The 22,386-nt window shown below is 47.2% G+C and overlaps 1 protein-coding gene across 5 annotated transcripts in view; it reads right to left on the reverse strand.

Moving 5' to 3' along the window:
* Positions 1-374: 374 nt before the first annotated feature.
* The window catches only part of ATXN7 (ataxin 7), a 132,001-nt gene continuing 109,989 nt past the window's right edge, over positions 375-22,386 (reverse strand). For all 5 annotated transcript variants that reach the window (XM_061128150.1, XM_061128152.1, XM_061128151.1 and 2 more), the window contains 7 exons: positions 21,813-22,062; positions 19,541-19,800; positions 18,991-19,073; positions 14,177-14,442; positions 12,527-12,725; positions 12,103-12,224; positions 375-7,975 (listed from right to left, as the gene is read on the reverse strand). In XM_061128150.1, the coding sequence (XP_060984133.1) occupies positions 6,934-7,975; positions 12,103-12,224; positions 12,527-12,725; positions 14,177-14,442; positions 18,991-19,073; positions 19,541-19,800; positions 21,813-22,062 (2,222 nt within the window). In that variant the 3' untranslated portion in view covers positions 375-6,933. The remainder of the gene's footprint in view (positions 7,976-12,102; positions 12,225-12,526; positions 12,726-14,176; positions 14,443-18,990; positions 19,074-19,540; positions 19,801-21,812; positions 22,063-22,386) is intronic.

Raw genomic sequence — 22,386 nt, forward strand, 5'->3', positions numbered from 1 at the left:
AACATTGTTAACCAACTATACTCCAATATAAAATAAAAATTAAATACACACACAGACTTACCTGTAATCAAAACTGACCACATGCCATCAAATAATGCAAATAGAATGCATTTCTCAACCTATCGATTCCCTTCTGCTGACAAACCTACAGGGCAAGAATACAGTTGTGTTCACTGTTTACCCAGTTATTAATTTACCCAAGATGAAGTTTTGTGCCCAAGAAGGGAAACATCTTAAGCCCTTAAAGTTTGTAGCTTGCATGGAAGGGAAGCTGAAGGAAGGGGCTTTACAAGGGTGTCTGATGTTAAAAATGAAGAAGAGTCAGACTAGATTGGAAGAGGTTCAGGATCACAACGAGGCAGAAACATGTAAAATATTTCATGCAGCCAACCTTATTTATTGAGAAATCCTAGTTTTATTGCCCGTTAACATGTTTGTTCCACAAACTAATTTCTCATAAAGCAAAGCACAACTTTTCTTATAAATAGTATAAATTATTTTATTTACAGAACTTGTTACAAAACAAATAGACTATATATTTCTTCTCTTTTAAATATCCAAAGTAATCTTCTATCCCTTGACATTTGTTCATGTTCTATACAGCAGCCAACAAAAAGTCCAGCTGAGATGCTCTTGATTATGTGTACAAATGATCAAACTATTCACACATTTTAAACAGGAGATTGCTTTTATAACCAAGCTCAAAGGGAAAAAAAAAAGAAACCGGCAAAATGCTTTCAAGGCCCTACACTCACACTGACAGGATGTAGTGCTCATTTAAATGATCCAAAGATGTAAAAGGCTTTACACAGAATGTAAAAATGGTTATTTTTCTGCTAAACATAATGAAACTTTTAACAATCATTTTTCCAAAGCCCAACTTTTCCCCCCACCGCAGGACAGAATGAGAGACATTAAGAAATTCCTTGGCAACAGAACTCTTGCAGGAAGACAGCTGCCTTTATAAGTTACATTTTTTTCAAATTAAACATTTTTTTCAATGTTCTCAGAGGTACTCTGTATTATATTTTTGGAATACAAAATATTTTAAATATTCTATTTTAAACTCTGCATTTCACGAGTGAATAACAAAACGGACACGCTGTGTAAGTTGCTGGCTGACAGAAGATTTGTAACCCTTGGTGCCACTGGGCAATTCATCACCAGTTGAATTCCTGTGAACCAAAAGGTCTTGATTTTAAAATACCTTATAAAATTACCAGCATTTGGTGGTTTTCAACTCCTCCCCTAAAATTTAAGTAACAATATTTAGGTGGAAAAAGCAAACTCCAAAAAAGTTCAACTGAACATTCAAGTCTTTTTAAAGAATCTGTCTAAGCTTAAAACTAGGTTCAGGCACTTTCAGTTTTGTGTTTTTCCCATTAGTTTTAACCACTCACATACTAACACGCGTGTGCTCGGGGCGCGCGCACACTCACTCTCACACGTAACGAAAGAAAAGCAGTATGTCACCTGTTACATGTAGTCTATAGGGAAGTCAAGCAACTAGGGAGAAGCAATGCCCACTTCATCTGCGTGAATCCACTCCCGAGACACTGAAAGGGACAAAAGACTTTCACAGAACAGAGGCGTCCCTTACATGGTAAAGGAAGCAGGTCCTAGAACTATTGGCTTGGCAGTGAACCACTTCAAATTATAAAAAGGTATTTACTTTTATTAATTAATAAATAAATACTAGATGATCTCAATTGTACCAAAACAGGATATCAGAAAAAAAGACCTGTGCAAAAATACATATTTAAATATGTACAATTCATTTTTAACAAAATATGTCTTCTCAAATAGGGATACTTCCATATTTATAATAGAACAAGAAATTCCAAAATAAAGATACAAAAGTAGGTTTTTGTATAATTCTTTGTTCATCATTGCAGCACTTTTTCTTTTTTTGTAGGTTAAGAAAACTGCAGGAGTTGTCACGAAATTCTATTGGAAAGAATATAAAAATTTTCTTGGTTTTAAATTGATACCAAAGTCTGTCTAGAAACAACCCAACCACTGCAAATTTGGTTTCTGCAAGTTAATTTAGTTCAAAAAAATACTTGTACTCCCGTGTTTTAAATGGTCTTACTTGTTCATTATAGTAAAAAGTAGCTGTAGGAGAAAATAAAAATATTTGAACAACAGTCTAAAATTTAATAGCACTGTTTAGAATAGGTCTGAGTCCAAAATGGCTAATTTCCTAATCCCGATGCTCTGTGTACTACCGGGAGACAATAATGAAATTAAAACCTCAATCTAAGAAATCAAAGGATCAAGACTCGCTTAACTAAATATCTACATTATTCTGAGTCAACTTTCTATCATGGGTCCTATTCACATCTTCTGGAACAACATGATCTGTCTACAATTCCATCACTAAAAGCAACTTTATTTATAACCATCAAGTCCCCTTGGCTCTGAAAATAAATTCTACCCATCCCCCATTGCACTTGTCACTGAGGAATCAGCTAGGTACATTCTGATTTCCTCTTACCTCCTTCTCTCTCTCTCTCCTGGGATGAAAAACCAGACCGACCTCTGCTAACTACACCAAATGGGCCCATCTGTGCAGTCTTCTCACAAGCTCTCCTACAGTATCATTTTAAAAACATTTACTAATTGATTGCATAATAACTGAACAAGTTACTGTTCTCCCCTTCCTTTAAAAAAAAAGAATCAATATTTTACATCAATTTATAGCTAAAGTATCTCCATAAACTTTGTTATCTTACATAATAATTCTGTAGCGATTCACATTATTAGGCTGGTAACCAAGTATTTATTCATTCTACCTGTTGTTGACTGAAAATTCCCTGAATCTGAAGTTTATAACCCAAGAATTGTAAGGAAAACAGATGCACTGACTGGCTCTGTCCTGGCTCTACCCGGGGCCATGATCGGAGCCTTGGGAAATTTACCCTGTGGTTGGCAACTTCCTGTGTTCCTCTAAGCGAAATTGCCTGGTTCTCCTTTCAGGAGCTGCCGGTGGAATCAACTATGGAAAAGCTCCAGCTCATCCCCTCAAATTCAATGGCACCTTCTCAGGCAGAAATGCCTTAACCTATTAAACTCTTTCTCTGGGGGTTAAGTACTAGAAAAAACATTCTGGGTGGGTGGGAGTGGGGGGTGGGGGGTGGGGGGTGGTCTCTGAAACCCTCAGGAAGATCACAGGCATTAATCCTAAGAAAGGAGGTATGTCAAGGAGCACCCCACCACCTCCACACGGGCAGTGGTACCGTCACCTGCACCCCTCCCTGGGTGCCTGCTGCCCACCTCAGTGGCATCCAGAGAAACGTGTGCAGTGGCAGGATGCGGTGTGCAGATACACACATTGGGAGTGCTCCAAGCAGAAATTTACACTTAGTCCCAGGACAGTATCCAAAGAGGTTGGGGGTAATGCACAGAGTGCTTTGGAAACATTTAAGTATTCCAGTGACTTGGTGAATGACAGATTCTGCTGCATCCCAGTTACTTCACGTTACAAAGGCAATTTTTAAAAACAGGAGCCTGGGCAGGACAACTGGCCTAATCACATTGTTTAACATGAAAACAAAGGTTTAAAAAAAAATCAATCTCTTTAGAAATCATGGAAAACTTCCCCCCCACAGTGATTTTTATCTGCCCCCTCCCACCAAAATTTGACTTTCCATTATCAAAATTGTCTGCATTTTTTTTTTTTTTTAAATTCACACAGAATTGCTCTTGTACCATGAAAAGTAAGCCTCTAAACTGGTGTATCCTTGCTCTCTGGCCATCAACGGCTTTTAAACCAGTTCGTATATGAAAAACTTCTGACGGCTTCTGATCCCAAATTACTTGCAAAAGGCTGGGCGAAAACACAGACTCTTTTATCACGGCGCCTCACACTAACGTCCACACTCCATTCCGGGCCCCTGATGTGTAAACACCTAGCCACAGACCCCCTTCTCCAGGGGGCTGCTCGGGGTGCAGCTCTGCTTGCCCCCAGAGGTCTCTCCAGTTACGGTATCTGACGGCTGGAGAGGGACCTGGGACCTACAGATGCCAGAGTGAGGGAAGACCTAGGCAGGGAGAAGGAGGGAGGGAGAAAAGACCACAGTCACACTCTTGCCAAGACACTTGCACCAGCCAACCTCCTCCAAGAGCGGCTTGGTGATATATTGCAGGTTCAACAACGAGACAGGAACTTCTCACAGATGGCAGCAAGTTGTCCAGACCACTCTAACACTGATAAAAGCAACTTGGTGGCTGGACTTGATCCAGTGTCCTTTAACAAGCACTCACTGCTACAGGGGCAGTGAGTCAAGCTTCAGGGGCATCCTCGTTAGAACAACGGCCCGGCAGATTTCCACCCTCGTGGCCCACAGGAGGCTGGGAAAACAGACTCAAAGGTGTCGTGGAATCCAGAGTGCTGAGTGAAGGTGTAACTTGTCGTCAAAAGTGTCCACATTATTCCTCCCCGTGCTATTTCCAGCTGTCAGGGACGGGCCTTTGGCTTTCAAAAAAGAGGTGGGTGGAGAGACATCGAAAGGTAAGAAAGCGGCTGTCCCAGCCCTGCCTTGATTCTAAACAAGGTACTCCCAAGGCCACGCACCGCTCATGTCTCCTCTGCCCAGGCCGTGCCAGGAGCAGGCAGCTAGAGAACTTGGTTTTAGCTTTCAACAGTCTCCAACGACCTTGGGCACAATCCTTCTAAGAGACTGGCTCTGAGAAAACAGTCCAGAAGAGATGCAGCCTGGGTTTCTAGCTTAGAGAAAAGGCTCACATGTCTGCCTTTTGGTTCTATTTACGGATGCTGCTTCCTTGAGGCTTTTCCAGGTTGTCAACTGAGACGTGAACAAGGTCAAATGGGCCAGCACACAGGTGTGAAAGCTCACACCCAAGGCGGAGGGGAGGCAGGCAGAGGGAACTCTGGCCTTCGCTGGCCTGCACTGAGCTATTTTTAGGTCCGTGGTGGCAGAGCCCGCAAGTCCTTGGTGGCAGAGCCCGCAAGTTGACACAGGGGCTAGGCGGGCACTCAGCAATATCTCCCAGGCTCCCCAGCAGGTCTCCGATTCTGTTGTTGAAGGGACTCAAACCAGTCCAGTTATCTCGGCTCTAAAATCTGCTCCATGGAGAAGAGTGAGCTCAGGTTCCTACTGGTCTAAGAGCAGACTTCTGTACAGCATTTTGGAGGCATGGGTCCCTTTGATAGTCTGAAGAAAGCTACTGGTTCCCTCTTGCAGCTAAATGATCAGGGATGTAAAAATATGCAATACTTTTTTGGGCAGTTGATCCATCCTGTGATCTATAGCCATGAACCACACCCCACATCCCCCGAATTTGTGTAGCGTAACAGAATGTATTCCACTGCACAGAGAAAACCTTTCTCAAATACAAACATGACATGAAACTGCCGTTAAGGAAAAGAACCCAAACATAGGCTGTTTGTCCAAGGGGGATGTAGTCCTCCTCAGATGGTGGAAATGAGAGGTGGCAAACTGGTAGCTCCTGAGCCAAACTTAGCTGACAAATGTGTCAAGACAAAATGATAAAAAAAAAACAAAAAACTAGAGCTTTGGAAAATGGTGAAATTTCTCATGAAGGTTCAGATGCGCAGTTTCTCTCTGAAATTAGAGCAAGTTTCTGGGAGTCGCTGCTCTGTGCAGATGAGGTGCCCATTCCCCAGCTCTCCACAGATCGTCACCCTCGGCTGCACCCGCCCAGTCCCCACCTTGCCCCGACACCAGGGCGGTCAGGTCTGCAGCAGCTTCCGTGTGAAGACGGCCTGCTCCGAGACAGGGGTGCGCGCAGTGGGGCTTCCCTCCTGGGGTTCACATGAATCGGGAAACTACGCTCAGAAGGGTGTTACTAAGGGATGGATTCTTACAGTGTTTGCAGTGTATTTTTATGCTTATTGTTATACTACAAATCAAGAAGTTTTCACTTGTCCAGGAATCCTGTTCAAAGGCCCAAATGACACACAAATAGCACTTATGTATTTGTGGCTCAAAGAGAAGAATTGAAGCGGCTGCTACTGAAAATTCACGCGTCATTATTTTTCCCACACCTCTGGTGCTGAGTTTTCATTCACACATATACTGGAGGGAAACTTCTGTCTCATGAAGAAACTTCTTGGTATTTTCTGGACAAGTTCTAGTCTGACATTTATGTTCAGTTTTGAAGACGAGGAAGGGAAAACAAAGCAAAACAAAAAGAGCCTCACATTTTAAAGCAGAGCTCTGAGGCTGATACTGCTGAAATTCCCGCTTGTAAGCAAAGACAGAAAGTACCCTGCTGAATGAAATGACAAGATGAGAGGAGCTGGACAGGAGAAAGAGGAAGGTGGAGGAACTGGCCACAGGAGCAAACAGCAGCCGGAGGAGGAGTGGGGAAGACAAGACACAGCCAGAGAAACCACGGTCAGTAATGAATCCGATGCCCGACAAGCCCTTTTCTAGAAACGGGTCACATGCAGGTTTCTTCTCAATCTGTTAACGTCAACGAGATGTTAGTCTTCTGCTCTGCCACAGTTAAATTCTGTTTCCCTGCCTCCTCGGAAAACAGGGAGAACACAGAGGGAGGGAATTAACAAGAAAACCTGAAATTCTTTGAAGGGAAAAATATGAACAGCCTTTTTCAAATTTAAATCATCCCTTTCCATATCAGCTTGATTTTCGCCCAGCTTTCTTCAGAAAAACGTACAAGAGGACCGCACTCCAGGACAGGGAGGGCCCCACCGTCACGCAGGACGGTGTCCACCGCCCCAGCTGCGGAAATGCACTTGGTGTGGCCTCCTCAGCCAAGAGCATCTTCCGAGTCATCAGAGAGACAGTCTGGCAGAGAGGCGCCCGTGTGACCTTCATCTGGCCTTCAACTTGGCCCTTCTTAAAAGACACCGTGAAGCCGGACACTTGCTTTTAGGCAAACCCACCAAACCGACCGCACAGATCTCTGAGTTGATCAACCATCTCAAGGGAGAGGCCACGAGCCTCCCCACGGGGCCCCCAGGCCCTGTCCTACCTGATGGAGGAGGGAACTGTTCGTCAGCCCTGGTGCCCCCGGGCTGGGGCCCGTGTGTTTTGCGTGGACGTTGTTCACGGCCGGCAGTTTGGCCACCTTGGTGGGCTTGCCGCTGCCGCCGCTGCTGTTGACACCGCTCGAGCCGGGTGAGCACTTTCTTTTCTTTCCTAGGAGTTTGTCCAGAGGAGTGTGTGAGTGCGGGTAGGCGCCGTGGGAGTTGACGGGAAGCTCGCCGCCGGCCTGGTGCACGAAGGGGCCGAGGGAGAGTGTGGAATCGCCGCTGTTGACCATCACGCTCATCCTCTTGATGGACTCGCAGGGGCTCCCGCTGGGGGCGCCCCGGCACCCTGGCTGCTCGTGCCGGCCACCCACTGAGTTCGCTCGGCTGGCCACGCAGTTGAGGCTGATGCCCGGGGCAGAGGCTACTGCTGCGGGGTGGGGAGGTCCAGAGTGAGCCACACAGTTTTTCCTAAAAGACTCCATGGAATGAGAAGAAGAGGACGAGGACGACGAGGAGGCGGATGAGGGAACCAACAGTGGGGAGCTGTTTTTGCGTTTCTTTCCTGAGCCGCCGCCGGCACTGCTACTGGCGTTGTGACAGTTCGTGCTGTTACCAGAAGACTCCTTGGGCCGCAAAGACTTGCTGGATTTCAGCTTCTGAGGTTTCCGGGCCATGGGGGAGGAGGGGACGGAGGACAGGCCGGAGGGCGTGGAGGGGGAGGAGGAGGAGGAAGACACTTGTCTGGACTGCATGCTGCTCACAGGGTCCACGGCCCCGGAGGCGGCGGGCTGGGCGTTCAGCGTGGTTCCGTGAGCTGGGACCGACTTACTGCTGGGGGAGATGCAGGTGGACGAGAGCGGGACTGGGGCAGGTGACACGGTAGCTGCTGCCAGGTAGCTAACCCCACAGTGTGATGGCGGCACAGAGTTTGTCCGGTGAGGAACACGTGTGGACACGGGCGATGTGGTACTGGGAACGGGCGGGATCTTCCTGCAAAACAGAAGAGGGCGTGAGCAGCGTCTACCACGGCCCTTCGTGCAACTTTCAGAAGGAGACCTCCTTCACTTCTGGCACTGAACAGACAGACCCCTTGGTCAGAGGGATCGCGCCCAGATGCCGAGCCACAAGCAGTGTCACTTGCCCCCTTCAAATTCTTCATGCTTTCCTGTGCTCTGAGAACACTGGCCTATAAGGCCATGTTGCTGGGGCTACAGGTTCACACCACACCCTTCCATCCAGCACCCCAAGCGCCCCAATTCTGGCTACTGATCTTCCTTCAGTTCCTAAACCAGGTCATGACACTAGACCTCATGTATCTTCTGCCTAAGACACTGTCACCCCAGCTTCTGCTCATCCTTCCGTTTTGGCCCATCATCACCTTCTGAGGAAATCAGGCCTTCCTAACTTGCGTAGTTCCCACCCTGCCCCATTCCTAGACTTGGGAAGGCTCTGGTAGTTTTAAAAGGTGTGACTGAGAATCACTGTCCAGTGTCTCTGCAGATGGAGCAATTCACAGCTGATTTACTACTGTCCATCCAGCACAGGGCCTAGAACACAAAGGCATTCAAACCATTAAGAGAACTCATGAACAATCAGGGAAAAAGGAAGGACACAGCTAGTTAGTAACAACTGACAGGTCCCAGATACTGCCTGAATAGCTGGGAAGCCCCCAAATCTCAGGGGATTTCTGGTCAGTGTTCCAACAATGGATTCTGATAATACTATCTGGGTATCTATTCAAACAGTCAAACGAGGGACGCTCCCCACTTTTATTTTAGCTATGACTTTTAAAATCTGACAGAACCAAAATATCAAAAAACCTTATAGCATAAGTACACTCAGATAGCAAAACAGCAAATGGCCTGACGGGAAGTCAACTGCCAAGACTGCCCTGACCCAAACTTCACGGGGCAGCTCTGGCTGATCCAACTACCAGCAGTGCTCCTCAACCTTCAAGTGAGAGAGTTGGCTTAGATAGCTGCCAAATCTCTCTTGATGCTTTTTGAGAAGAACTATAGCTATTCATGAAAGGAATTAAACAACTGCAAGTGTTCACACCAGCCTTTAAAGCCCTCCCCCAGCAAGAGTGTGGCTCCTACTCTAAGTCTGTGCTTCCCAACGTGGCTGCACGTCACAATCACCCGTGGCGTTCAGGCCACACCAGGATCACAGGGGTGGGGTCCAGGCACTAGTAACTTCTAGATCTCTCCAGATGCTGAGGTTCATTGAGAAGCTGTGCTTCTATCCCTATGTTACTCACGAAGAAAAAGCACTGACATTACAGGAGAGGCTTACTGGAAATGCTGAGTCCCTGGACCCCACCCTAGACCTCCTTCATCAGACTGTGTATCTCAGCAAGACCCCCAGGGCACTGGCACCTGTGAGAAGCCCTGACTGAAACTCAGTGCAGGGGTCCCTGCTCCCTGGATGCAGTGGCGTCTCATGGCCACCAGGTGGCTTAGGAGGACGGAGCCTCAAGGCCAGGCTGCTGGAACCAAACCTGGGGAAAAGGAAAAGCTTCCATAGGGACAGGGATGTGAACTCTCTGGATGACATTACTAGTTTCTCATTAAAAAGCTCTTTCAAGTCATTTCCTACCTTTTGCATAAAGAAGAGACCAAAAAAAAAAAAAAAAAAGAATAGGCAGTCACATTGACCTATGTTGCATGAATAAACCCAAAGACATACAAGCAACTAATAAAACTGTGAGAGGTGGGTGGAAAACAGGAGCATGGGGATCAGGGCAAGTAAAACTTTTTACTATGTGCCTCTTTGTATCCATTTTTCCTTTTTTAGCTGATCTTAAAAATTAAAAAAAAGGAAAATTCACATTAAAACCTGATAGCCATCCAGCCTGTCCTCAGTGCTCCCTGATAACAGCACGCAGACAGCAGACAGAACACACAGGTCTGAGTCAGAGCAGGAGCTAGAGCAAGAGCCAGTCTACCCTCACCTGCTGTCCAGAGATTCCACACTGCGGATGACTGAGCTACTGCCAGGCTCACACCCGCTCCACGTACCCCCAGGTTAACCGCAGTAACTGAAGCAAGAGGGGCTCAGGTCAGGGCTGGCAGGGCTCCTCGCAGGAGGGAAGATTTTCAACCGTGCCAGGGGATGGGACCCAGACCGCATCAAGAGGTTCCTTGAGTGCCTCAAAGATGCCACCTCAAGAGGAGTTCTCCTCTGCAGAGAAGTGCTGAGCCGCTCCTGGCAAATCCTAGGGGCTGCCTGCGCCAACCCCCCTCACTCCCATGTCAAGAGCACTTATTCCCTCAAGCATCTGGCCTGGCAACTCTCTCCAAGCTCCTATCCACCCCAGGCCTGTATGCCAGCTCCTCACAGCAGCCCGTCTGTCTCTGCTGAACTGATTTTTTAAAACCTCAAAGGTCATGGTAATGGAAAGAAAGTTTCCTCCTCACTGGGAGCAAGTGACTGATAAGGCAGGCAGACTGCGACACAGCAAAGGCGAAACAGCGGTCAGCCGGAGGACCCTGCTACTTCAGACATCACAGTGCAAAGATGTCTCTCCACAGGAGCCTCCAAGAACCAACTGAAAGTCTTTCACCCAAACCCTGGCTGTAAACCACACATCAGTGTGATGGGGACAGAAATCCCCAGGACCCTTCCAAACCCTGACGAGTATGTTAAACCCACAGATCTATAACCCTGATGAGTACGTTAAACCAACAGATCATAATCTCAGTGAGCTCTTCAGGTCCCACCAGGTAAGAAACTGAGATTCTCCTCATCTTAAAGTTGTCTGATCTGAGGCTACCACCCACCCCCACACCAAAAAAAAAAAAAAATCCCAACAAACCACTGCCCAAGTCTGTCTCTGGGTCAGAACACTGTTACTTCATTAGAGCTCTTATCCAGTAAGAACTAGGAACAAATATGAAATAAAGCAAAGTAACACTGCCATGGGGCTGGTCTTCACTATGAACAAATGCAAGCCCTACTAATGACCATACAGACGGTCCTCTGGATCACGGACTATCCAAGGTCTGATAACTTCCTCTGACGGTAACAGGAAACACAAGCAGAGAGGCAAATATATGTACTTGCAGAGTCTACTCAGGGAGGCACTAGGGGTAAATGATGCCCAGAGGGAGGATTTGGGATGACTATGTATTGCTGGAATGCCCCCTTTAACAAAGTTCAATGCTTTCCAAAGTAGGTTCTACCCAACACTAGTCTCCCAAATGCTCCCCTAAAAGAGGTTCTCGGGTCACAAGAGACTGAGAGGCAGTCCACATTATACATGCTATCATCTTATGTTTTCAGAGTTACATGGACAGCACTCACTAAAGGCTCTGAGAAGTTCTGCAGTAACAAAAACTTTCCTTTCAGAAAGACTGGGTTAATAAACTTTTTGGGCCACGGAACTCCTCTTCAACTTAAAACCACATTGGGGAAACAGGAGCATGGGTAAGGCCACACAACACGATCACCTTACTTTCAGCTGAAAGCCAGAGCGCACAGCTCCTTCACCTGAGACCCTTCTCCCCAGGGCTCTCAGTCAGCGTCATCCTAACCTCGGGTCTCCTCTTGTTCCAAGAGACTCCTTGCTCGTTCTCAAAGAAGCCCTGTTCTTTTCTGACTTAAGAGCTTCACGTGTACGGTTCTCCTTGCATGGAATCCACTCCTCCTCGCCCGTCCCACGACTGCTCTCTCTCAACCACTCATCTCAGCTCAAGGGCCCCTTCACACAGGTTCTCCATGAAGCCCTCTGGCCTGGAGCTGTGAAAACTGTATTTGCTACAGTGTCTGGCCTATAGTAATCTCAATAAGAGATACAGATTATGAGCTTTTCTGTTATTCTCCCTTACGACAAGCTATGATGTCTGTTTTCTGCTGACTGGCTTTCACGTTTCTCCCCGACCTAGAACCTGAGCTCCGTCCATCTGGGAGCCCCTCAGCCTAAAACCCCAGTGCCGAGAACGAGACACATCTGCTGCAGGAGTGAATGGATGAATGATGAAGGTCCTTCTTCCAGGGCTGTTCAAGCCCTTGTGTTCATCAGAGATGATGACCTTCCTTAAATCAGCCCCGTAAGAAATGAAGAGGATGCAGCCCCAAGGCCCCACCTGCCCCACAGGTGGTGGACGGGCACTCACTTCCAGAGCTGCGCGTTCAGATGCTTCTCCACCATGAGGTTGAGGGCGCAGCGAAGCCGGTTCCACCTGGAGTCAAACACGTAATAGCCTCTTCCAATCTGCCGGCTCCCGAATGTGCAAAACTGTAAAGAGAGAAAGCACACGCTTGGGCTCGCAGACTCTGAGGGCGCACGGCCCGGGAAGGAGCGGCCGGGACAGACAGCACTGACTGAGGACCGCGGGCTGTGAAGCATGAACGTGACAATGCCTAGCCCTGCGCGTCATGAGAGACTGGGAGCAGCAGCAGATGCGCCCGCCAGAGAGCATGCCGCCTCGGGGCGACCCGCATGGACGAGGGCATGCTGCGGTCCCCGGCGCGCCCCCCTGCACTGCCCTGTCCCTGCTGCGTGGGGAGGGTCGGCACCGGGGCGGGTGTGGAACTTACAGATGCTGGCTGAGGATGATGACCTGAATAATGACAGTCCAGTTTTTCAACAGACTCTTCTTTGTCATCGCCTTCTCCCTCCTCACTGGATAACCGAGAAGCTGGCTCAGTGGCAGGCAGGGGAGGGTGTGGAGACTCATGGACTGGAGGAGGGTCAATGGGGGCACTCCCACCTTGCTGAGCAGGGCAGCCTGGAGGCCTTGGTGAGCAGAAAGTGCAGCACTGATCAGATCACACCACATGTCTGGGAATCAGCCGCCTCGACTCAGATACAACCATGTATCCAAAACCACCAGGGGAGCTCTGGGCGCCACCACTAGCCCTTGGGGACACAGAAGCAGATCCGGGGTGCCTGGAGCGAAGGGGTCTCTCTCTCCTGCACCGCACGATGTCAAATGGAGCTTTCTGCCAGGTCTAATCAAAGTCACTTACAATCATTCTCCTTCCCACCTGGTCCTATTCTCCCCCAAAAAAGAGAGATGTATGTGGAACTTAAGAGAATTCTTTCTTTGATTCCCCTTCAAATTCTACTTGGAATTGGGTTACTAAGGAGATCAATGAAATTACAGGTAATGTGCTCTAAAATAACTTAACAGGGACAGGAGGTGATAAAAGGTGAGTTGATGTGGGTAATCTGGAATGTATGACTCATGGACAGCAGTGTGCTTTTCCAACAGAAAGGCCTGGTGTTTCTAGAGTTAAGCCCACTTTGTTTCAGGTGGTAACACTTTAATGAAAAGGTGGCCAAAGAAAGGACTTGCTAAGGATCCGCGGCCTGGCCCTGGGCACCTTCTGGGGCACCTGCTCGGAACACTCCTCCACTGTGCCATTCAGAACCAAGGGGCTCACACGGGGACAGGCTCAGGCACACACTCAGGTTTCCCCAGGGAGGCACTTCCACCCCTCATGTGACCATTTCAAGAATCGGACATGTGAGGGGAAAAGGTTAATTAAGCAACAGCAGCCAAGGGTCTGCACATTCCTAAGCAGAAGGCCTCACTACTGATGGTCGAGACACAAGACCCTCCTTATCTGTGGGTTTCTCCCTTCTCTCTGGATACAAAGTCCTTTACTTGAACTTGGTTAAATATACAAGCACACACATGCACATCTCAGCCCACCATCACCGTGTCTGAGGGATGTGGCTAAGTTCTGACATGCTGCTCACTGCACCGCTCCAAAGCCTAATGTGCACTCCGGCCAGAGTCCCAGATGAATGAATGAAGATACATGTAAACGGATGCTATAAAAACTCAGGCTGAATGCCTATCCCTAGCAAGAATCCCTTCTGCTGTATTTTGCAAGAAGCAAGACAAATGAATGGGAAATTGGTGCCAAAGCCATGTGAGATGTCCCCCTTGCTACTGCAGGCAGGACCCGGGCTTCAGCCCTGCTCTGCGGGTCAGGAGACAGGCATGTCGAGCAGGCAGCTCCAGCTTTACTCTGATGCTTGTGTTTGGCTATGAAGAGCCCTGGTTGAAACTCACTGATGAACAGTTTTTTTTTCCTCTAAAAATAAAACCCAATTAGAAAACACGCCCTCTTCTTGCAACGAGCCTGATGCCTGTCCTTGACAGCACGACACGCCAGGACTCTACAGGCTGCATGTCTGTTCTCTGAGGAGGGAGAGAGCTGCAGGACGCGGCTTACCTTGGAAGACTGGGGGTGTGAGGTTTAGGTTTACTAGCTATGAAAGGCTTTGATTCGGAGGGAATCACTCCGTGAGAGTTTTGGTGTGGCTCCTGTGACGTTCTAGGAGGGGTGGGATGTGGGTCCCTGAGAGGCTGCGCTGGTTGCTGAGAGTCCGGATGGCGAATCGATTCCTTTTCCCTGGTTTTGTTTTTGTGCTCGGCTAACAACACGTCGAATCGTTTTCTTCTACCCTGGACAGCCCTCCGCTGGGTTAAGGAATGTGTCTACACACCAGAAACAACAACAAAACAAACAGAAATGGAGGAACGTCAGTAATAATTTTTTATGTCATATATCAAAGAACACCAATACCAATAAAAAAGCAATCTAGACCGTTAGCATAATCAAAGGCTGCTTAGCATTTGATAAGGGAAAAACCTTAAGAGCATGAATTTTTTTTTTTTTTTTAAAGCTAGAAGCAGATATTCCAGGCTCCAAATGTATAAGAATCTGGTGATGTCAATTCCACCAGAAGAAAGGAAAAAACATCAACCATGCTGCCTGGTATGTAACCAAGAGGCAAACAGTGAGACTGTCAAACCTGATACAAACAGGTGACAGGTCCTTAAGTTCTGTGTCACTGGAGGAATTCATTGGTCAGGACTGTCACCAACTCCACTAGAAAGTCTCTCTTTGGGCCACTTAAGAGTTTTCAGTATTAAAAGGGAAGAAATACTTCCATTTTATGGGATGATACATCCCACAAAACATGTATCAGAAAGTCTTCTTTCAGTAACTGCCAGAAAGCAAAAATTAAATACAATTGCTTCTTTATTCCAGTGACAATGCCATAAGGAGAGAGGAAGTGGCTCAAGACACCCTAGAAACAGGGGCTGATGCAGCAGAGGGAGATGTGGGAATTAAACAGTGTGAAGCCAAGAGAAGACAGACTGTGAATAGGAAAAGATGCACAGCAGTGTGAAACCCCATGAACAGGCACTCTCTGCTGAAATCAAGAAAATGGGACAGACAGCATTTTTGGAATTGGAGACAAGGTGTAATCTCAGAATCAAAAATGGTCACATCTTTAGAAATTTGGAATTACTCTTGAGAAGAAGAAAGGTCAAGTAAACCTGACCACTCCTTACTGTCAGGACCCCTGTTGGTATTAAAAAAAACAAAAAACAAAACCAAGGTGCCACTAACCACAGCAGCCCAAATAACACCTCCCAAGTATGAGTGAGTTCAAGTCCTTGCCTCATCCATGTCACAGCAGTACTACAAAGGCTCGTTCCCATGTGCTCATTACCCACACGTTACACAAATGCACTGCTCTGCAGGCTCACATGTCTGCTACAGTGTAAAGGATTTTAGGGGAGTTAGACTTCTTCTTCCCTTTTGCAATTCAGTAACATAACCTAGTCCTTATCAGTCACACCGCAACTATGTCTGCTCAAATGTAACCTGGCACAGATAGTTAGAAACATGAGTAGGGCTTAAAAAAATTTTTTTTTTTTGTTTTTCTTTAATATGTAATATATCTGTAAGTAACCCAAATGAAGCCAAGAACCTCTGTCTTGCTCAGTGCTATACAAACACCTAGGACAGCACCTGGCACACCATCAATGCCTCAAACAAAAGGCATATACAAATGATGGTCCTCCAAAACACGCTGAATGAACAAACGAATGTACGGTATCACTGGTCACCTGCCCGTGTCTCCAGACAGATGATGGAGAAGCCGCTCCTCCTCTCTGAGTGTCCCTGGTGCCCAGCATGGCAAGACTGAGTGAAGAAAGTAGGCAGAGATGATGGATGTTTCCCAAGCTTGGTTTGAAGAGTAAACAGCATTTCCACTGGGCTCTGAAGAACCGTCTGATTACAACAGTTCTGACGCTGCCCATCAGAACTCTGTGGGAACTGTGTGAAGCCCACAGATAAGGACCCACTGTAAGGCGGCCCGGGGCCCGGCTTGCCCTAACACCTGTGCTCCCTGCTCCCCACACCTCCATCTCCTGCCCACCTCCAGGCTGTCCTGTGGACCCTAAGCTGTTTGCTCTGCCCTCCTCCCACAGTCTTCACACCCACTGTCTCTGCTGTCTCTTCCACCCCTTTCTGCCCAGACAAACCCCAAGAAGTTCAGCCTAGTAGTCCTAAGGTGAAGAAGCCTCCCCGACTCAGTTCCCCTAGTGAAGACTGTGACTAGCCTGGCCTCTTTTTTATTACCCATCACAGGTAACTTTTACCACTAAGGGTAGGAGCCAGGCCTTGATTCTGTTCAAGCCTGTATCCTCTGAGGCCCAGAGGGAGGTCTGTGCCCACACGTGTGTGCAGTAAATGTTTCTACACGGAAAGGAGCCCAAGTCTACCTGGACTGAAGTGCAAGGACACAGAACAGAACACTGGACAGATGAGGAAGTGAGGAGGGGATAGTGAGGGTGGCAGGCAGACCCCAGAATGACAGGAATGGATAGCGGCAGATGGCCGTCAGCTGTCCTCAGCCTAACAGAGACCTGGCCAGCAGCATGGGGGACACTGAGCTGGGGCGGTCAAGTGTGTTTAGCCCCACAGCTCGAGAGGAAGGGAAAGGGAGAAGCACTGGCAAACAGGCCGCGAGAGCAAAGTACAGGCGTCTGTGCAAGGACAGGCCAGTTGCCATGCTGTATCTTCTGCCAGTTCTATGCTGAACTCATGCCCCGCCTGGGTGAAGATATATACTAATGCAAAGATAGGCTTGGCACCCTGCTAGATGGTCAAGACCCCTTAACAGTACACATGAAGGGCAAGCACAACTCAAAAAGATGGGAGAAGAAGGCAGGATCCACATAAAGCCACTGAAGGTTCAGGAAGAAGACTGGTCAAATCCCTTGCAGAATTGGAGTTGGTAAAGCTTTTGGTTCATCAGCATGCCTCATAGATAATTAAAGAAGAGCATCCTGGGTAAAGTAAGCCTTCTTCACTAACCACAGTTACCACAACACTGAGAAATCTATGTGGCTGACAGTCAGCTAGGCAGGGAGAGAGCGGAGAGAGGTTGGCAAGTGTGATACATCGTGGAGCAGGGCTGAGGCACTCGCTCACGTTGAATGGGACGCGAGTGTAACAGAGCTCAAATGGCTACGGTCAACAACACACCACTCGAAGTGTTCAATTAATATTACAGAAAGCAAAGCAATTTGTCCTGAGGAATTTTTAACTGGGAGAGTCAAAGGTGAATTTGAAGTGGAATGACCTCTGTGATAAAATGCAAAATTCAGAACATGCATGTGTATGTATGTTTTCCTCAGAGAAAAGGATCCATAATTCTTTAAAAATTAGATATTTAAAGGTGCTCTTGACCAACCAATTTCTTCAAAATATTCAGTACCTTGTTGCAAGATAAAACCCACACATTAAAATTAAATATTAATAAGAACTATCTAGAAATAGCATTTCTCATTTCTGAAGATCTTAATATTCTTCCACTGTTTAGTGAATGAAGTGGAACCTGAATATTTTTATTCAAACATAATCTTTGGTAAAATTTATACATCAAAATATAATGTATAATACATCAAAAACTTTGTTAATTTGTAGTGAACACCACTAACTTTTATAATTTCTAACCTTCTCCAAACAACGGCTTTAAAATTACTTCAAGACAATGATTCTGAATACTTTTTGAACCCATCTTCAGGGTAGCTGGAGACATAAGCATATATGCTCATTCACATAAAGGGTCTACTGAAGCCACTCCCACATCCATACTAATTTTATAGTAAATACACCACCTTCTCATTAGCACACTGGCTAAGTTTTCTAAGGACAACTCAGGGCAGAAAGGGGGAATCTTTACATTTTTGTAGTGTGTGTGATTGATGCTTCTGAACTGTGGTGCTGGAGAAGACTCTTGAGAGTCCCTTGGACTGCAAAGAGATCCAACCAGTCCATCATAAAGGAAATCAGTCCTGAATATTTACTGGAAGGACTGATGTTGAAGCTGAAACCTCAATACTTTGGCCACCTGATGTGAAAAACTGACTCACTGGAAAAGAACTTGATGCTGGGAAAGACTGAAGGCGGGAGAAGGGGACGACAGAGGATGAGATGATTGGATGGCATCACTGACTCAATGGACGTGAGTTTGAGCAAGTTCCAGGAGGGATGTGGTGATGGACAGGGAAGCCTGGTGAGCTGCAGTCCATGGGGTCACAAAGAGTTGGATATGACTGAGCAACTGAACAAACTGATATATATGTATACCCACACAGATATACATACGTGTGTGTGTGTGTGTGTGTGTGTACACAGATATACGATTACATGTGACCTAGGTTTTTTTTTTTTTTTAACATGTGACTTAGGTTTTTTAAAACCAAAAAAATAACACTATCTCAAAGTCACAGATTTTTTAATAGCTGTAAAATTAAGAACCAGATATTACACAAACATTTTAAGAATCACATAAACATTTTAAGGACTATCCATACAAGAAAAGGAAATTTCTGGATGTACCCTATGTCAGTAGACTTCAAAACACAGTAAAGGGAAGCCTCTCAAATTAAAGGCATTGAAGATAACAGATTAATTAGGAAAAAACACTGTCCTCCTGGAAACAACAGTGCTCACTAGGGGCAGTTTGGAACAGCTGTTTATAACAACAGGTCCCATGTTTTCTGAATTTGAAGTGTTCTCCATCAAAACAGAGTCAACACCTCCCTTAAAAATCCAGGAAAATCATCAGGACAGAGGCCCTGTGAGCGAGAGAGACCTGGGGAGCAGCGCTGTGCAGCCCTGGCCCCCCCCCCCCGGCTTCCTGGAGCACTGGGCTCTCCCCGGGGCCCACTCCCTACCTTGCACGTCAAAGACCGAGTGCAGGGCTTCTTGGTGTCGAGATCGATGACCCCACAGTGGATGTCAGGATCAAACTCTCTTTCTGTCAAAAGCACACAGACATTACAATGGGTTCAAACACTCCTTGACTTATTCTGAAAATAGAAATCAGAGATTCTCTTATTTCAGGCAAGTTATAACTTGAAGCAAACCTACCACATTATCAATAAATGTAAGAAGTAAAATGTTTGAGCACTGAGAAAAAAGTCGCGACATCACTGAGAGGGTGGGCACTCCAGTCACCAGAGGAAGGAGCGGGGCCATGTGAGCCAGCACTCCCCACTACTCCATTTGGGAACATGCCACTGGAAAGCTGCTTTTACGTCACCTACACACACATGCACTCTAAAACCAAGGAGGACGAGGTCAAGGACACAACTTAGGGAACCTCATCTGAAAGCTGAAGTTGGCTAGTTTTAAAAGGAGGACTTCTAATAATAGTTGATTTGCTCCGCCAGGAGTGCCCAGTTAATACAAAAAGAAATGCTCAGAGAAAAAATATGAAGTTACCTGATAATCTCTTATTTAAAAACTTCCTGTTATTGGAGTAATCTTCTGCCTTCTTTTCCAGAACAGGCGGTGCAGGAAGCCCTTTGCCATTCAGAATGTGTCCAGGTGAAGGCAAGGTTGGCTTTGGTACTGAGGGGCAGTTAAGGCCAGGCTTGACTGAGGAGCTCACGGGAGCAGGACAGGTGGGCCCCGCCGCGGGTTTCAGTAGCGTGCCATCCATCTTCGGATGAATCTTTTCCACTTTGACAGAGGGTGTCATGCTGTCGTGGGGGAAGTGAGAACACCAGCACCTGAGTGCCTTGCAGCCCCAGGAGGGTAAGCTAGAGGGATGAGGCAGAACCTGTGTCTGCCCATGTGCCCGCAGAGCTAGGTTCCCAAAGGCACCTTGGGAAAATCTGTTAGGACTATGCAGAAAACTCAGTGAACCTTTATCCATAAGTCTTTCTGGAGAGGCAGAGAGCTCCAGAGGAACCATCACATTTACCTGGCCTTTCATCATTCCAGAACAATCTTACACATGAGCCTGTTATCCAATGCAACTCCAGCAAGCAGCAAAATATGAAAAGGTCTCAAAGGACCAGAAACTACTGCAGGACCCCGTGAGGATTATCTTTTGAGAACTGTCATTTTTAAGAACTGATCCATCAAAGTGAAGTAAAATGAGTGAGTAGAGAAGAGAGCAACTGAAATTAGAGAACATTTCCAAGAAAGGTCACTATGGACTTAGAAGAACTGAAAAGTGCCTAACAGTTCATCTCCAAGAAGAGCTTCTCTGCCCCTGTCAACGAGGAAGACCCAGGTTTAATTAGGACACGACACGTCACTGAAGCGGTAATTCTCCAGACCCTGAAAAAGGCTTTCCTGACAGAAGCCTGGACTCTAAGTGCCTGGCACCCAGCTCGTGAGCACTGGACACCTGGATCACTAACCAAGAACTGATTTTTCTCGGCGGCTTACCAATGCCGTCACTTGGGTGGCAAATGCTGCTTCGAAGCTAACAGCTGGCCCGGTCCCCATCTAAAGCCCAGCTACAGATACAGAAAACTTGGACCGGGGAGGTTCTGTGCATTTTGTCCAGCGCAGCCAGTGCTCTCACAGCTGTTAGGCTGCTGAGTGACTTACACGCTGCACTGGCATTTTCTTTGGCGCTCTGACAGCTCCAGGAACGAAAGCCAAGTCCGCTGTACTTGCGCTTCTGACAGATGAGTGGAGGCTGGGGGCTTAGCAACCGGGACAAACAGCACCAAACAGCTGTACCTGGAGCAGCCCGACAGCGGCGGAGACACCACAAGATGCCACGGCCTCTGCAAGCTGGCAAGGTCTGTGCACAAGAGCAGGTGCTGGCCGCTGCCTGAAGATTAACCAGGTTATCAGACCTTGGGACTGAGACGTATGGCACACCCTCCACAAAGGAGGCGGGCCAGGGAAAAGCCACTCGCCACCAAGGCCGAGGGATGCCGTGAGCCGGCAGGATGTGTTTCCATGAGAGGGCACGGCTGCTCTTCACGTGACCACACAGAGCCTGCCAGCCTATGGATCCACCGCGGAAACTCGTCAAGGCCTGTCCTTGTGGTGGGAACCTCTTTCAGCCTCCCTCATCAGTGTTCTGGTACGAACCCAAGTCAGAGGGTGGGAGGAGGCACTGCTTCCCTATTTGCTTTGTAAGCCCAGAAAACCCTAAGACAGCTTCTGGGGATCTCTCTGGTTTTTCATTCTCACTGTTATCATCAGTGGCAGCAGCACCAGTACCCCTTTCTGCACGGTCTCCTGCGGGGCTGACACTAGCCAGCCTTGACTGGCTACCTGACTCTAACACACGAATCCTTGACTCTACCACATGAATCCTACCATCCCAATGAGCCTGCACAGGGGCCATGGTCTTTAAACTCTGAGAAAAACAGGGCCTTGGCTAAAGCCCCTCAGCTAGGAAGTGACAGGGGTGGGATTTGAACCTCAGGCCTGTTCGACTTGAGAGTCCCACTGCTAAATCTTGTCACGCTTCCCTCTCATTGCGCACATAAAGGAGATAACCACAGTACCTATTTCATAGGACTGTTGTAATAAGTATTATTAACCTGATTATTATTGCTGCCATGACTCTGCAAAGTTTCCCAAGCTGTAATAGGGAAACAAAAAGAAACAACAACGTATATCTGGATTTCCCCCAGAGTGGGCTTTCTTTTACATTTCCACAGACGCTCTCACAGGCTTCTTGTGTACACAGTTCCACTTCTGGCCAGTGAGCTTTAAGAACCCTCTGAGCCATACTCACATTCTACCATGGGGGACTCGATTTTGCTGGATGGGATGCATTGGCCTGTTCCCCCTGAGCTGCAGTTTCTCTTTGGGCGATTTCAACAACTTGGAACTTAACGAGGACGTGCTCAGAACACCTCCGCTGGAAGAACGGCTGCTTCCACTTCCACCACCTCCTCTGCTTTTGGACAGAGAAGGGAAGAAGGAAAATACTGAAGTGGGAGGAACGGCCAAAGAAGGCTTGCTGGATGAGCTATGTCTTCTTTCTGAAAAAGAAAACAAAGGGGGGCGGGGGAGGGGAAACACTGTTTCAGGCAAGTCTTCAATGGAACCCTGGAGGAGTCCCCTGAAATCAACACATTTAGGTTCAAAAAATGTGTCACTAAGTGAAAATATATTAAACTCACCAGCTTTCAGAAATGGCTTATCTAGGCCCTACAGACTTATTCTGGATTCTAGGAACTGGTCCTTCTGCTTAAGAAAACATTTCACCATAAAGAGGTTTATCATACATAGATAACCACTAGGAAATTAAATAGCCACTTTAAACCTGAGACTACTGGGTTTTGCATTTTAGAAATAAACCTTAC

The sequence above is a fragment of the Dama dama genome, chromosome 24 (assembly GCF_033118175.1).
Source record: "Dama dama isolate Ldn47 chromosome 24, ASM3311817v1, whole genome shotgun sequence".
NCBI classification, from domain to species: domain Eukaryota; kingdom Metazoa; phylum Chordata; class Mammalia; order Artiodactyla; family Cervidae; genus Dama; species Dama dama.